The 13693-nt window shown below is 64.7% G+C and overlaps 2 protein-coding genes across 2 annotated transcripts in view; one reads left to right on the top strand and one right to left on the bottom strand.

Annotated features, from left to right (window-relative positions):
- Positions 1-140: 140 nt before the first annotated feature.
- On the top strand, positions 141-1528 carry DNLZ (DNL-type zinc finger). The gene is made up of 3 exons (XM_008573205.1): positions 141-155; positions 211-392; positions 1243-1528. The coding sequence occupies exons 1-3, from the start codon at positions 141-143 to the stop codon at positions 1409-1411; spliced, it is 366 nt and encodes a 121-aa protein (XP_008571427.1). The 3' UTR covers positions 1412-1528.
- A 4699-nt stretch (positions 1529-6227) lies between these two features.
- The window catches only part of GPSM1 (G-protein signaling modulator 1), a 30649-nt gene continuing 23183 nt past the window's right edge, over positions 6228-13693 (bottom strand). The window contains exons 10-12 of the mRNA XM_008573188.1: positions 9116-9272; positions 8393-8601; positions 6228-6632 (exon numbers count right to left, since the gene is read on the bottom strand). Of these exons, the coding sequence (XP_008571410.1) occupies positions 6426-6632; positions 8393-8601; positions 9116-9272 (573 nt within the window). The 3' untranslated portion in view covers positions 6228-6425. The remainder of the gene's footprint in view (positions 6633-8392; positions 8602-9115; positions 9273-13693) is intronic.

Raw genomic sequence — 13693 nt, 5'->3', positions numbered from 1 at the left:
GAGCGGAGTGAGGACAGGCGGCCGGGGGTCTTGGGGGGCTGTCCAGGCCCACAGGCAGGGGTGGAGCCATTCCCGGGGGGCGGGGCGGGCCCACCGGAAAGGGCGGGTTACCGCGCGGGGTGGGGCCGTCCGGGAGGCGGATGTGGAGGGGTGGGGCCATTCCCCAGGGGGCGGGGCCTCCTGGAGGTGCGGGGTGGGGCCATTCTCCAGGGGCGGGGCCGTCCTCAGCAGGGCGTGCTCCGGCCGGCGCAGGTCTGTGGGACTCGGTCGTCCCAGCGCATCTCGAAGCTGGCCTACCACCAGGGCGTGGTCATCGTGACCTGTCCCGGCTGCCAGAACCACCACATCATCGCCGACAACCTGGGCTGGTTCTCCGACCTGGACGGGAAGAGGTGAGGCCGCCTGCGCGGGGTGGGCGTGGAGGCCTCTCATCCAGCAAGACAGCCCGGCCCCACCTGGGCAGCCCATTCTCCTTATCAATACAGGTCGCACAGTTAAATGTGAATTTCATGTAAACCAGGAACAGCTTTTTAGCGTAACTATGGCCCAAATATGGGGCATATTTTTATTTGCTAAATCTTGCCACCCCCGGCCAGCCCCCTCTGGTCCTGCTGGGCTGCCTGACCTCTGCCCTTGGGGCACATCCCGGCCATGGCCTTGCCACTTCCTGTCGTGGTGCGTGCTGTGGTCCTCTGACGACTTGGGGCGGTTGACCCACAGCAGGATGTGGGGGTTTGCATCCAGCGGTGTGGACTGGGCCCTGGCCTGCCTGGGGGGCACTTGGGCTTCTGAGATCAGCTTCTCTCTGAGGATGGGTGGGAACAGCGGTGCCTGGCAGAGCCTTGGAGGTTCTGCGAGGTCAGCATGTGGGTGGTCAGCATGCTGCCTGGCCTGCCAGACCTCGGGCTACACTGAGAACCTCTCCCCTTCTGACATGTTGGGGGTGGGAACGGGTCTGCTGGGGAGTGGTCACTTGGTGAGAGACTGGGGCTGAGGTGCCTTGTCAGTGGATCCGCCCTGCACTGTTCCAGATGAGGCCCTTTCTTTATTTCTTGGTTCCCCAAGTGGCACTTACAGATGTGGGGTTGGTGAATGTGCACCAGGCCAGCCACCTGAGGTGCCCATGTGGCCCTGACGCCACGGGAGTGCTACACTGGCTTGAGGCTGGCCCCGGAGTGCCCAAGGATCCAAGGTGCAGATTGGGCCTTGGGGCCAGAGAGTAATTCCGCCCCCATTTCTCAGGAATATCGAAGAGATCCTGGCGGCCAGAGGAGAGAAGGTGCGCCGCATGGCTGGCGAGGGGGCCCTGGAACTGGTTTTGGAGACTGCAGGGGCCCCCGAATCTACTGCTGCTCTGGAAGGGGGTGAGGACAAGGATCCCACCCACCCTGGCAAAACAGAGTTGAGTTGACTCCCGCCTTCGTGGAACTCCTGCCTTCCAGAAAGATGCTCCATTGGCTGTGGGCCTCTCTGGACGTGGCCTGTTTTCCATCAATAAACAGACATTGCTCCAGGTGCTGGGCCCACAGCTCTTGTGTGGTTTCTTTTTCTGGAGTCAGAACGACTGCCACAAACCCCTGGGTGCTGCTGGGTATGCCTTCTGCACTGCAGGACCCCCGGGCCTACCCACTGTGCCTCTTCTGTGCAGAGGGTCGCCCTGTGCTTCCCCACAGTAGGGTCAGCACAAATGGGCAGAGGGCTGGAAACGGGTCAGAACTATTCTTGGCTGTGGCCGTGTGGCTGTGGGTAGGTCACTTTGCCCCTCAGAGCTTCCACCTTCCTCTTGTGCCACCTGCTGTCCACCATGAGCCAGTACAGACCTCAGCTCTGTGTCTCGGCCACTGGTGAAACAAAGTGAGCAAACCGGGCTGCTTGCTGTGGCCACGGATGGGCAGGCATGGGGGGCTGCATCTCAGAGCGTGGGAGGGGAGCCGGAGCCAGGGCCGAGGGCCGGAGCCTCAGACCCCTGGGGCTTTTCTGCATCGTGTGTGATTTGTCTCCCAGGCTTGACTTGCTCTCAGGATGTTCCTGTTTATGAAAGTGAGTGAGTGCAGGAGCGTGTTTATTTCCAGGAGTGTTCTGGACTGTGTGACCTTCAATGTTTATCATCAGCCAGTCGGGCAGGGAAGAGACGCGGGGCGGGGAGAGGGTGGGAGATGGGCGGCTGAACTGCATGCAACGGGTGACGCAGCCCCATCAGGGACGAGCTGGCGATGACTGCTCACATCCAGCCGGGGGAGGTGGGCGTGCTGCACTGTTCCCGGTGTCTGCAGCGTGCACTTTGACGCCATCACCCTGTGCTTTCCTTAGCAGACAACCCACTATTATTCCCGCTGAGAGCCTCCTGTGCCATCTGTGGGACTGTCCTCCTCCTCCAGGCCGAGCCAGCCCCCACCCTGGCCTTTATGAAGGGCACCGAGGCCACGGGGGCATCAGCTGGGGCTTTCCTGGGGGCCTCAAAATGCAGGAGGCTGGTGGGCTGGGTTTGGCCGGGCAGACCTCGTTCTCAGAGCTCCAGAGCTCCATGGGCCACCTCAGACAAGTGGGCTCTCGTGATGGCTTCCCACGTGGGCTGCGCCCTCACCCCTTGCCTCTTCCTCCCTCTCTTTCCCATCTCAGGAGAATTGATGGCCGCCCCTGCGTGCCCTGCCATGTCTTGCCAGCTCCTGACTTCAGAGTCCCCTCAAGATTTTCCTCCCTCCCTCCCTAGTGCCACCCTCAAGCCAGGCCTCTGGGAATGGCTCATCTGCCTCCACTCCTCACCCTCCCACCCCTCCAGGACATCTGGCCTCCAATGGTCATGGTGGGCGCATAGGGGAACAGAGGGCTCCAAGATCCAGGCCCAGCCTGGCTGTGATAGTCACTAGGAGTGGTGGTCAGCAGCCACTCCTGCCTCCAGCCTCAGCTCCCAGGCCCAGGCGCTTCTCCTGGGGTTGGCTGCTGGGCTGGGGTGGATGCTGCACCCCGCGGGAGGCCCTCCGTGGTTGCAGGATGCTGTCCTTCGTGCTGGTTCCTCAGCTGCGTCCTTGCAGGCCATTTCAAGGCGATAACTGTGGGGTACACATTGTCCTGGCTCTCGGCTGCATGTGCCATGCTACCAGGTGGCCCTTGTCCTGACAGTGTGCATTCTGGCGAGACCCCGGCCCAGGAGCATGTGTTGGTTCCCCTCTGAAGACAGCCCCTTGCAGAGAGGCGGAGGCTGACAGAGTCAGCTTGGTGCAGGCTGCTGGTCAGTGCCATGCCTGGCTCAGTAGGGCAGGCCATGCTGTTGGTGACTGCTAGCTAGATGGGACTTGGTGAGTGGGAGCCCGGGCGTGGAGCCCCTGGTAACCTTTGGCCCCCGCTGCCCGATCTCACCTGGCTGAATCATCCCACCTGCCTGGTGGTCCCACTAGATATTCACTAGTGACACAAAGATCTTAATGTTGGCCTGGCTGGTTAGCTCAGAGCGTGGTGCTGATAACACCGAGGCCCAGGGTTCAGGTTCCTGTACCAGCCAGCTGCCAAAAAAAAAAATCTTCATGCTGTGTGGCCACTCCCTTCTGCAAGCTCCTCCTGTGACCACCGTCCCAGCCCCATCCTCCCCACCTTTCTCCCTCCATGCCCTGCCCACCAGCCAGGCCACTGGCCCCTGCCACACGTCTGTGTCTGTTCTGACTCTGCCCTTCTCTTTGTGATCAGGGTCAGTGAGCAGGTGGGCCGCAGCTGCCGTGCCCAGCTCTCAGCTCTCTGCCTGGCACTCCTAGTGCTGCCACCATAGGTGTGAGCAGAGGGGCAGACGCTGGCACACAGCCGGCTCCTACTCCACCTGGAAAGTTCTGCCCACCCTGCACAGACTGCTCCTCGGTCCCCAGCCTGTGACCTGGAGTCACAAGCCCAGCTTGTGCAAGGCTGGGGCTGCCTCTGACTTGGCAGCAGCCTCCTGCGCATGAGCCAGGGCCCTCAGGACAGAGGCAGTGTGGGCAGCTGGTTGGCCGCCGGCGTCTCTCCGGGCCTAGGTTTTGGCTGGGCGGTCGCTGTCAAGAACGTGAGTGTATAAGATGCTGCGCAGGATCTCAGGCCTCAGCACGGGGTGCTCTGCGTTTCCAAGGCCAGCGCTTCCGAAGCCAGAGTCCCCTCCTCCCGTTTTCCTCCCCTGGACCGTGCCTGCCCCTCCCTCCAGACACATCCCCCTGAGCTTGTCTCCCGGGTGGGGCACCCTGAGCAGACCAAGGCAGGAAATCTGTGAAGTGGGCTTGGGTCGGCCTGGCCTGAGCCCCAGGGTGCTGAAAGTCTCCCAGAGAGGGCGTCTGTGTCCTAGGCACAGTTCTGGGCCTTGGGACCTGGAGGCAGGACAGTAGTGTCCAAGCCCCTCCTGTGAGTGGGGAGGCAGGGCGTTGGGTCAAGGCCCGGGAGCCAGTAGGGGTGACCCTGCTAGCACATGCCAGCTGTCCCTGGGACGTGAGCCCTGTGGGGGTGCCGCCCACCACACATAGCGTCGAAGACAAGCCCCGGGGCTGCCTGAGACACTGAGTGCCTCCATGGTGCCTGTACCAGCCATACCCAGATCCCTGTGGGACTGAACTCCTGGGACAAAGCCCTCCTTTGGTGGGGGGCAGCAGCGGGCTGCTTGGGAACCCCACGGCACACGCAACTGTCACGGCATCAGAGCATCGCGTTCGGGTGCTGCCACTGTCCCCAGGAGGTGGGAAGACGAGGCGGGAGGGGCGTGGGATTTGTGGTGAGGGCTCTGGCTTGGGAGACACAGGCTCCAGTGGCAGGTGGCCGCCTAAGGCTCGGAGCCCCAGCTCCCCCATCATTAACCGCAGCAGGGACCCCTGTCCCCAGAGGCCTCCAGGGACCAGACAGTGGATGTTGCGGGGTGGTTTGAGCAGAGCAGCCTGAGCCCCAGAAGGACCCCCTCAGCACTAATCCTGGCACAGACAGCATTCACTTTTCAGACTTTATTTTTCAGGAAAAACAATCAAACGTACCTCTTGGGCTGGGAAGGACCCCATTGAAAACATGGCAAACACGTGTGGGCAATAAATACGCATGTACATTCAAGTATGCGGGGAGGCCACTGCGTCCCCGAGACCCTGTGCTCTGGCATCTGCCCCTGCCCTCGGCTGTCACCCCTGCCTCTTCAGAAGTGGGGTCACCATGCTGAGCCTGAGGCTGGCCCTCCAGCCTCCCTCGCCCCCCAGCTCCCAGGCTGTGCCATGGGGCAGGAGTCCAGGCTGCCTCCCCAGGCTCGGACAGGAGGAGCCGGAAGCGCCATCCTGAGGGGGCTGTGGGCTGCATGGCCCTCGGGGCTCTCCAGAAGGGCTGCCTGGGGGCCCCACAGGAGGTGGGCCGAGGCAGGGGTCTGGGCAGGAGCAGATGGCCCTGGTCCCCCAAGGGGGCCTGTTTCACGGAGGCTTCAGCCAGGTCCTGCCTGAGGCTCAGGTTCTGAGCTTGGTGCCCCGTGGGCTGACTCAGGTGTGCAAGGTTGGACCCCCTCCCCAGGGGGAGGACGCAGTGATGTCATCTGCCCTAGCTGGTAGGGGTGGGGTTGCTCATTTTGGGGGGCCTGGAGGGTCAAGTTGAGCTGAGCCCCTCCCAGCTTTTGCTGACCTGCTGACTCGGGTGATGGCCTGAACCCACTGCCCACTGCACTGCGGGTACAGACCTTGCTGCTGGCTGGTGCCCCTTGTCTTCTGGGGACGTGCCGGGCTTAGGAGCTTGGAGTCTGGGAATGTCTAAGTTCATGCCCATCCCTCCCTCTGCTTCAGAGAGACAGGACTGTGTGCAGGGCCCAGGGGCTGCGGTCCCGCTGCCTCATCAGGCTGGCCTGGCATGGGGTGGGCTTTCTGTGATTACCAACGTCCTCCACCTCCTCCAGCCAAGGTGGAAGTGGGGGAGACAGGCTGGGAGGACAGACCTGTCCAGGGACAGAACGTGCCTGTGCCACCGGTGGCCCTGGAGAAAAGGCCTCAGAGATGCTTTCAGGGGATTGGGGAAGACAGCAGGTTTCACATCTGGCAGGGCAGGATGGGGCCTGGGAACCGGGTGCAGGGAGAGGGTGTGGAGGGTCCGCACAGCACCTGGGCTTGGGGCCGACATGCTGAAGGCCCAGCTCGGGACAGGGGCAGGGGTGAGTTAGGACTGGGTGGGGGGTCTGCAGGAAGCCGTGGACCACGTGGGGGCTGGCCCAGGACAGAAGCATGGCCCCCCGCCCCCACGGGCCACTTTGGCCTGAGCCTGCTGCCCTGGGAGGGGACACTGTAGGGCTGTGTGCCCGGTGTCCCTCCCAGTGGGAATGGCCGGCAGGGCTCAGAGGCTGCTGTCGGCCATGGCCTCGGAAGGATTCAGCTTTTGGGGGGGCTGTGGGCATCGTGGACAACTATGAGCCCCCCAGCATCCAGGAGTGGGGGTGGGGCGGGCCTGGCCACTGGTGTGAGGCCTTAGCTGGTGCCGGGCGGACAGGGCTGCCGGGGCTCAGGTGGCCCACCTGCCTCCCGCTCTGGGCTCACGGAGAGGCCCACCCGCTGCTCGTCCATCCGCTTGGCCTGTGCCCTCTGGATGAGGCTGAAGAAGTCCTCGTCCGGCACGGTGGGGCCTCGGGGCAGCACGTCGGGTGGCGGGCAGCGCTGGTCGTCGATCCTGGAGGACTGGGCAGACATGCGCACACAGGTTGGAGGGCCATCCCAGTGCCGGGCCCAGTTGTCAGCTGTCAGCTCCAAGGGCAGGACCGACCGCTGGCGGTGGACACTGGCTCAGGAGGGCTGCTCTGCACTGTGGGGGGACCTGGCCTGGCCACCTCAGGCCTCCCGTGTCCACCTGGAAATCAGCTCCGGGGCCTGCCTGGCTCTGGGGTCTTGTGCTGGGAGCCCTGACTCACTGAGAAGTCTCCCAGGGGCTATGTCAACCCGGAGCCTGGAGCTGGCCCACCCAGCAAGAGTGGACTGAATGATATTTGCCAGGGCAGCCTCCAAGGCCTGTTCCCAAGAACTGCTGATCCCCAGGGACCGGCTGGGGCATGGCCGTCCCCCAGCACTGCCCTCAAGGCTGGTGCAGCCCTGTGCTGATCCCAGCAGCCTGTGGGCCGCAGCTCCCAGAGCCCAGAGTGTGGACCTCCCCAGGGCTCCCCCTTAGGTCAGGTGGCTGACCCTGGGCGTGGAGGCCGGGGGACCGAGGGGGCATCCAGGCTTCTCTGCAGGGCCTGCAGCAGACGGGACGGGGGCCAGCGCAGCCACTGGCACGTGTGTGCACGTAGATGGGGGGCTCTGGGCTTCTTGGGAGGGGCTGGTTTTGAGGTAGCTCGTCGGACACCTGGCCCAGGGCTGTGGGTTCCTCTCCTCTGTGGAAGGAGCATCAGGTCTGGAAATGTGCTGGCTTTGTGCATGGGGGGACTAAGTTGCTGCCCACCCACAAATCCCAGCAGCCTGTGGGCCGCAGCTCCCAGAGCCCAGAGTGTGGACCTCCCCAGGGCTCCCCCTTAGGTCAGGTGGCTGACCCTGGGCGTGGAGGCCGGGGGACCGAGGGGGCATCCAGGCTTCTCTGCAGGGCCTGCAGCAGACGGGACGGGGGCCAGCGCAGCCACTGGCACGTGTGTGCACGTAGATGGGGGGCTCTGGGCTTCTTGGGAGGGGCTGGTTTTGAGGTAGCTCGTCGGACACCTGGCCCAGGGCTGTGGGTTCCTCTCCTCTGTGGAAGGAGCATCAGGTCTGGAAATGTGCTGGCTTTGTGCATGGGGGGACTAAGTTGCTGCCCCCCCACAACCCCCCCAAGCCGTTATGAGTGTCCTGACCCTGAAACCCATCTACTGGGCCCCTCAGCTCAGCATTGTGCCCCTCCCACCCCGCCCCCACCTTGCTGGCCTCCACACTGGTGAGAGGATGTCACTGGCTGCACATCTGCCTTGCCTCTGCCCTGTCTACTGTGCCAGGTGCCCGCCTGGACCACCCCTGCCTCTGCCCTGCCAGTCGGCCGGCAGCCCCAGGGTCTCCCTGCCTCCCCACTCCGGGGTGCCATCTGGCCCCCGGTTTTCTCCACACAGATGTGGAAGGCTGGAGGGGATCCCCAGGGCCGTGACCTTCAGGACCTGGTGACCCCCCTGCTCCGAGCGCTTGCACCGCCAGTGGGGCCAAGCCTGAGGATGGCCCGGGGGGCTCTCATGTCCCCAGCAGAAGAGGGCTCCAGGTCTCAGCACCGTGGACATCCAGTGACACTGGGAGCCAGTCCCATCCACCAGCCTGTCCTTCCCCTCCCCCCCCAAGGGTGTCTCTCAGACACAGCCTGAGACAGAGGGCGCAGAGCCTGCCTCGCCCACTGCAGATGGCAAAGGGGCGCGAGTCCCTGCAGGCTGGGCTGGGAGGACAGGGGTGGGACTGGGCTGGACGAGCCCGCCTGGCCTTGGGCCGCAGCCCACCTGGTACTTGATGAGCAGGTTGAAGAGCTCGTCTCCCGGCTCCTGCGGGTCCCCGTCTCCGCGCAGGTGCCCCACGTTGTTGTGCGTGATGCGCAGCCCGGGCAGGCTGCCCACGCTGGCCCGCTGGTCGTCTAGCCGGCGGCTCTGGGAGCTGGCAATGAGGTCGAAGAACTGCTCCGTCTGCGGGGAGGCCGTCATCGTGGGCGGGGCTGCGGGACAGAGGGTGACGCCTGAGGCGGGGACCTCTGGGGACCCGACCTCTGGGCCCAGGCAGCCCACTTGGCTCCTGGGGACACAGGCTCCTGGGGCATCTCTGCTGACCGGCCCTGGGCTGCTGTCGGCTGGCTGCCCCTCCTGTGGCTCCGACTCCTGCCTCTGGGAGCTTTCAGCGGGTGACAGGAGGAGAAAGCCACGGCCTCCCACACCCGCTCTGAGACCACAGATGCGCCCTGACGCAGTGTGTCCCGGAGACGTGGGGACAATTACATGCTTCCAAGAGGACGCTTTGGGCACAGTGGGGGGGGGGCGGGGAACTCTCTGTGACAAGGGGCCCTGTGCAACTGGTCTGTTCTGCCCCTCACGGGCAAGCTCCTGACAGGCTCGCTGGGGCCAGTGATGGGTCCTACTGGAGACCCTGGCCAGGCGCATGGCTCTGAGGCCACACACCCCACATGCAGGGAGGGACTGAGAGCTCTGGGCTCTGACCCTGGGCCCTGCACTCACCAATCCTCTCCTCTAGGGTGGGGGCAGCTGTGGCCTCGGCGGCCCCAGCCTGACCCTCCTCCAGGGGACAGCGCTGGTCGTCCATGCGGCTGCTCTGGAACTTGCTCAGCAGGTCAAAGAAGCACTCCTCATCTGAAGACGGGGCCCTCGGGATGCTCTGGGGAGGGCGGGGGGTCAGAGCAGCCGAGGGCGCCCCTGCTCCAGCCATCGCCCCCCAGATCCCCGGACACAGTGGGTGCAGCAGCCTGCCCACCACACACACTTCCAAAACCCGGTGCCGAGGTCAGGACCCTCCTCTGCCACCTGCTGGCCACCCCCCCAGGATATGCCAGCCACCCCTGGCATCCACCCCATCCCCAAACCCACTTTCCCACGGCTGCTTCACCCTGGCTGTCCCCTACCCCCAGCCCCAGCCTCCCTACCCTGTCCCGGGCCACCACGCTCTGCCTTCCTCAGTTTACACATCCATATGAGAGGATTCTGCAGGGCACGGCCGCTCAGGGTCTCTAAAGGGGTGGGGCCAGAGCAGGCCCACCCTGTACCCCGGGCCTGGTCCCGGGCGCTGAGGTCTGACCAGTGGATGGGACGGGAGTGGTGCAGCTAGCCAGCCCAGCATGTCATTTCCAGCTGGCTGGTGGCCTCCTTAGGGCTGCCCAGAGCTGGGCTCACAGTGAGGCACGGAGGGACAGGAGAGACCCTGCCAGCGGAGGAGTCGCCTATTGAATGCTGGATGCTGCCCTAAATTTGGGATACCTGGAATTCCCAACAACTCAAGAGACAGGGACAACCACTCTCACCACCCGCTGCACAGAGGCTGAAGCACAGAGAGGCTGAGCAACCTGCCTGAGGTCACACAGGAGCAAGAGCAGAGTGGGGACCCAGACCCAGGCAGGCCCCAGTCCGGGCGCTCTGAGTGGAGGGCCCCGTGGATAACCTTATTCTAGGACTGGGCTCAGCTTGTGGGGGCAGCAAGGTCTCCAAAGGCAAAGGGCACCCAGCTGGGGGTCACGTGGGCAGGGAGGGCAGCCAACTGGGCGGTCCCATCCTGAATTTGGGCCTGAGAGAGACCATCCGGCTCTGGGCCTCAGGTCGCCCCCAGAGGGACAGGGCCAGAGCCAAGGCTGGGGAGGAGTCTGACCAGGTCCCCCTGTGGCCTTGCTCAGGTCTGTGCCCCACCCCACCCCACCCCTACAAGAGCCAGGTGGGAAGGGGGCACTGGTGCTGAGGGGCCCTGGCCTGGGGCCACATGCACTGGGGCTGTGGCTCTGGGACCCTGGAGGTCCAGGCAGGGGGCAGCCAGGGTGGGCCAGTATCTCCCTGAACACTGATGGGGGGCCTCACAGGTGCGTCCCCAGAAGGATGTGAACTCCTGGCCCAGAAGAGAGCAGTTCCCAGGCTGTTTGGGGCCAGAGGGCCTGTGGGCTACCCGGGCACAGTGGGGGAGGGTGGACACAGCACTGCCACTCAAGGGACAGTCCCTGTTCCCAGCCCCCAACCCCCACGTGTGGCCCAGGCTGGACTCCAGCAGGTGAACCCTGGGCCAGGTGAGGCAGGCCCCTCCTGGGAAAGCCAGGACCCCCAGGGGCTGGACCTCACCAGACTCCTCCAGCCTCTGCTGGGCTGAAACCCGGGGCTCAAGGATGCACTTGAAGGAGATGGGGTTTGTTCTGACACCTGCCCCTCCTTGCCCCATCAGCCAGAAGGGTGACAAAATGTCCATGTGGAGAGGCTCCCAAGGCCGCAAGGCGGAACCCGTCCCCAGCGTCCAAGACCTGGGCCTCCCCTCCCTGAACCTGGGAGCCTCCTGTCCAGGGGCTGATGCTTCCCTAAGACCGCAGGTGTGAAACTGCCACACAGCACCTGGTGCAGCTGGGAAAGCAGAGGCCCCTCGAGCCCCTCACTCAGAAACACCACCCTGGACCCTGAGACACATTCAGGGGACCTTGGGAGGCCCACGTCCCTTTCCGATGGTCTCAGCGTTCCTCCCTAAGTCTGACTCCGATCCCTCCTGCTTTAGTTTAAGCCCAGCTTCTCCCATGGAGGGAGGGAACAGACCCTGGCCAAGTCCACCCACCCCAGCTTCAGAGGCCCGTGTGCTCCCCGAGCCTCCTCCTGTGTCAGGGGCCCCCAGGGATCCCACACTCACGCCAGATCCAGTGCTGCTGCCACCACCCTGCCCTGAGTGCCAAGTGCCACCGCGTTGCCGGGACCCACGGTGTTAGCGAGGCTTAAATAGGACCCAGGCGAGAACTCAGCCCTCCCAGCTCCCGCCCTGCTCTCTGGAGCGTGCACACACGCGCACGCGTGCACACACACGTGCGCTCCGTACACTCCCCGCGGCGGGTTCCCCGCGTGCAGCCGCGCGAGCCCGAGCGCTCCCCTCTTGCCTGCGGGTGGCCCCGCCAGAGGGCCATGGGGGCCGTGGGGGCGGGAGGCCTATTTGAAAAGTCCTTTCCCGCTCACACCCAGCCCCTGGGCTTCTTGCCAAAGCTGGGCCAGCGGGGAGAAGCGGCCTTTCTCCTGCCCCGGTTTCTTGAAGCTCCCTGGTTTCCCCTGGGGAGCCGCGCAGGTGGCCGTCCTCCTCCTCCCGGGCTGCACAGGGGTTGTGGCCTGGCCCCCGACCCTGGGTCGGGCTGCGCAGCCTGGGTGACAGTGGCCACTGGCTCCTGGGGGATACGGAGTGTGAGCCCCGCAGGGGTGGGAGCGAGGATGGGGCAGTGACACCTCCCAGTGCCCTTGTCTGTCCCGCTCCTTCCATGGGTGAACTCGGGCTGCCCGGCTACTCTCCTCCCTGGGGAGGCGCAGGTCCCGACTGGCTCGGCGGGTCACGAGCTGGCCAGGCTGAGCACTGTGGCAGCAGCAATGTCCTCCCCACATCGTTCGCCACAGCCCGAAGCCCACCACGCTCTCCGCGGGGCCCAGGCGAGGCGCTGGGGAGGCGGAGGTTGACAATGCTGTGCCCCCTGGCCAGAGGCCAGCATCGCACACGGGCCTGGATGCTCCCCCTCGCCTCGGTGTGGGCACTCAGTCCACACGGCAGCCCGGCTCTGGGCCGGGACAGGTGCAGGGGCATGTGCAGGGTACCCCTCGTCCTGGCCAGCTTCCTCAAGCCCCGAGGGCAGGGCTGAGCTCGACGGAGGCCGGCGTGGGGAGCCATCAGGAGCTGAGCCTGCGTGCGCATCCCAGCCCTGCTGACACTCGCTGGAAGCCTCATGCCAGCTTCTTTGCTGCTCTGTGACTCAGTTTCCCTCCCAGGGCTGCTGTGAGGACCAAACTTGTGTCGGGGGGTGACCAGTTAGTAGAGGTGGTCCCAGACTGCAGCCACGGCTGGTGGCTGAAGCTTAACATGTAAAATAAAGTGGGTCCTCCTGGGAGGCTCCTCAGAGTGTACACCTGGCACCCAGGCAGTGCCAAGGATGCCTACGGCTCAACCGCCTCCACCATCCCAAGTCCTGCCTCTGGGGCTGCTCCAAGGCCCTGGGAGAGCAGGTGGGGCGGGGCGGGGCTGCTGGGCGGACACTGGAGCTAACGGGAAGACATGCTCATGCGGGGAGGCTGGAGTGGTGTGGGGTGCGGGTGTCACACAGAGACACAAGTCTCTCCTTCCTCGGCTCTGTGTGCAGGTCCTGCACCCCAGCCCCACCCTGCTCCAGCTCCACGTCACACCGCCACCAGCAGTGTGGACAGTGCAGGGTGGCGGCGATCAGTCCCAGGGCAGGGGCTGGTGAAGCACAGGCTAGGCCTCCCACTCCCCTACCTTCCTAAGTTTTCCCCAACCTTTGAGGCCGGCCCTGCCCTCTCTCCACTCCCACCACAGGATGAGTTTTCTGGGCCTCTCGGACCATACCCAGCTGCACCTCCTCAGACCCCGAAGCCCCCTCTGTGCTGGTTGTGAGGCCCCTGCGCTGCCTGGAGGGCTGGTGCCGGCCACCAACAGCCACGTTTCACAAAGACCACAGGCTCAGGGGCAAGGGTCCTCTCCCAAGGACCCCAGCAGAGGTGGAGGGGATTCCACCAGCCACTGGCCTCCCAGGAATGTGTCCCCAACCCACCCTCACCACAGTCCCCAGGCAGGACACCACCCAGGGAACAAGTGGTCATCACTGCAGGCGCCTAAGCCATAAGCCTGAGCCCCGAGAGGCCCCACCATGTCCCCACAAACCCCAGGAACACTGTTTTGTCTGGTGTCAAGATCTCTGCTGTCTTCTGGGCATCCTGCCCTGTGGGGTGGCACCAAGGGACAGGCAGTGATGCTCTGCAGGGCAGCAGCCCAGGATCGCAGAGCACCTGACCTGGCAGCTGGATCTGCAAAGTGGGACACCTGAACCATGTACCCCGGCCCTGTCAGCCGCGGGCACACGAAGCTTGGCAGGTCCTCTCATGCCTAGGCTTCCTGGAGAACCACCTGCCCCTCCAAGCCCCACCACCAACACACCACCAGCCTCCCGCTCCTCCCTTGTCCGCCCGGACGTGGCAGTCAGACACGGACAGGGTAGGAGCCTGGGTCCTCGTACTGTCCCCTCCTGCCAGGCCTAGGGAGGCTGGGTGGAGACCAGACACCCTCACCTGGGCCTCCTG

This window comes from Galeopterus variegatus, unplaced genomic scaffold (genome assembly GCF_000696425.1).
Source record: "Galeopterus variegatus unplaced genomic scaffold, G_variegatus-3.0.2 Scaffold889, whole genome shotgun sequence".
NCBI classification, from domain to species: Eukaryota; Metazoa; Chordata; class Mammalia; order Dermoptera; family Cynocephalidae; genus Galeopterus; species Galeopterus variegatus.
Note: the sequence above shows the minus strand (reverse complement) of the source record. Positions and strands in the feature narration are given on the sequence as shown.

Excerpts from the sequence above, each read along its gene's own strand:
- DNLZ (XM_008573205.1), top strand. Across the intron at positions 393-1,242 it reads TCCGACCTGGACGGGAAGAG|GAATATCGAAGAGATCCTGG; the intron begins GTGAGGCCGCCT and ends CCCATTTCTCAG.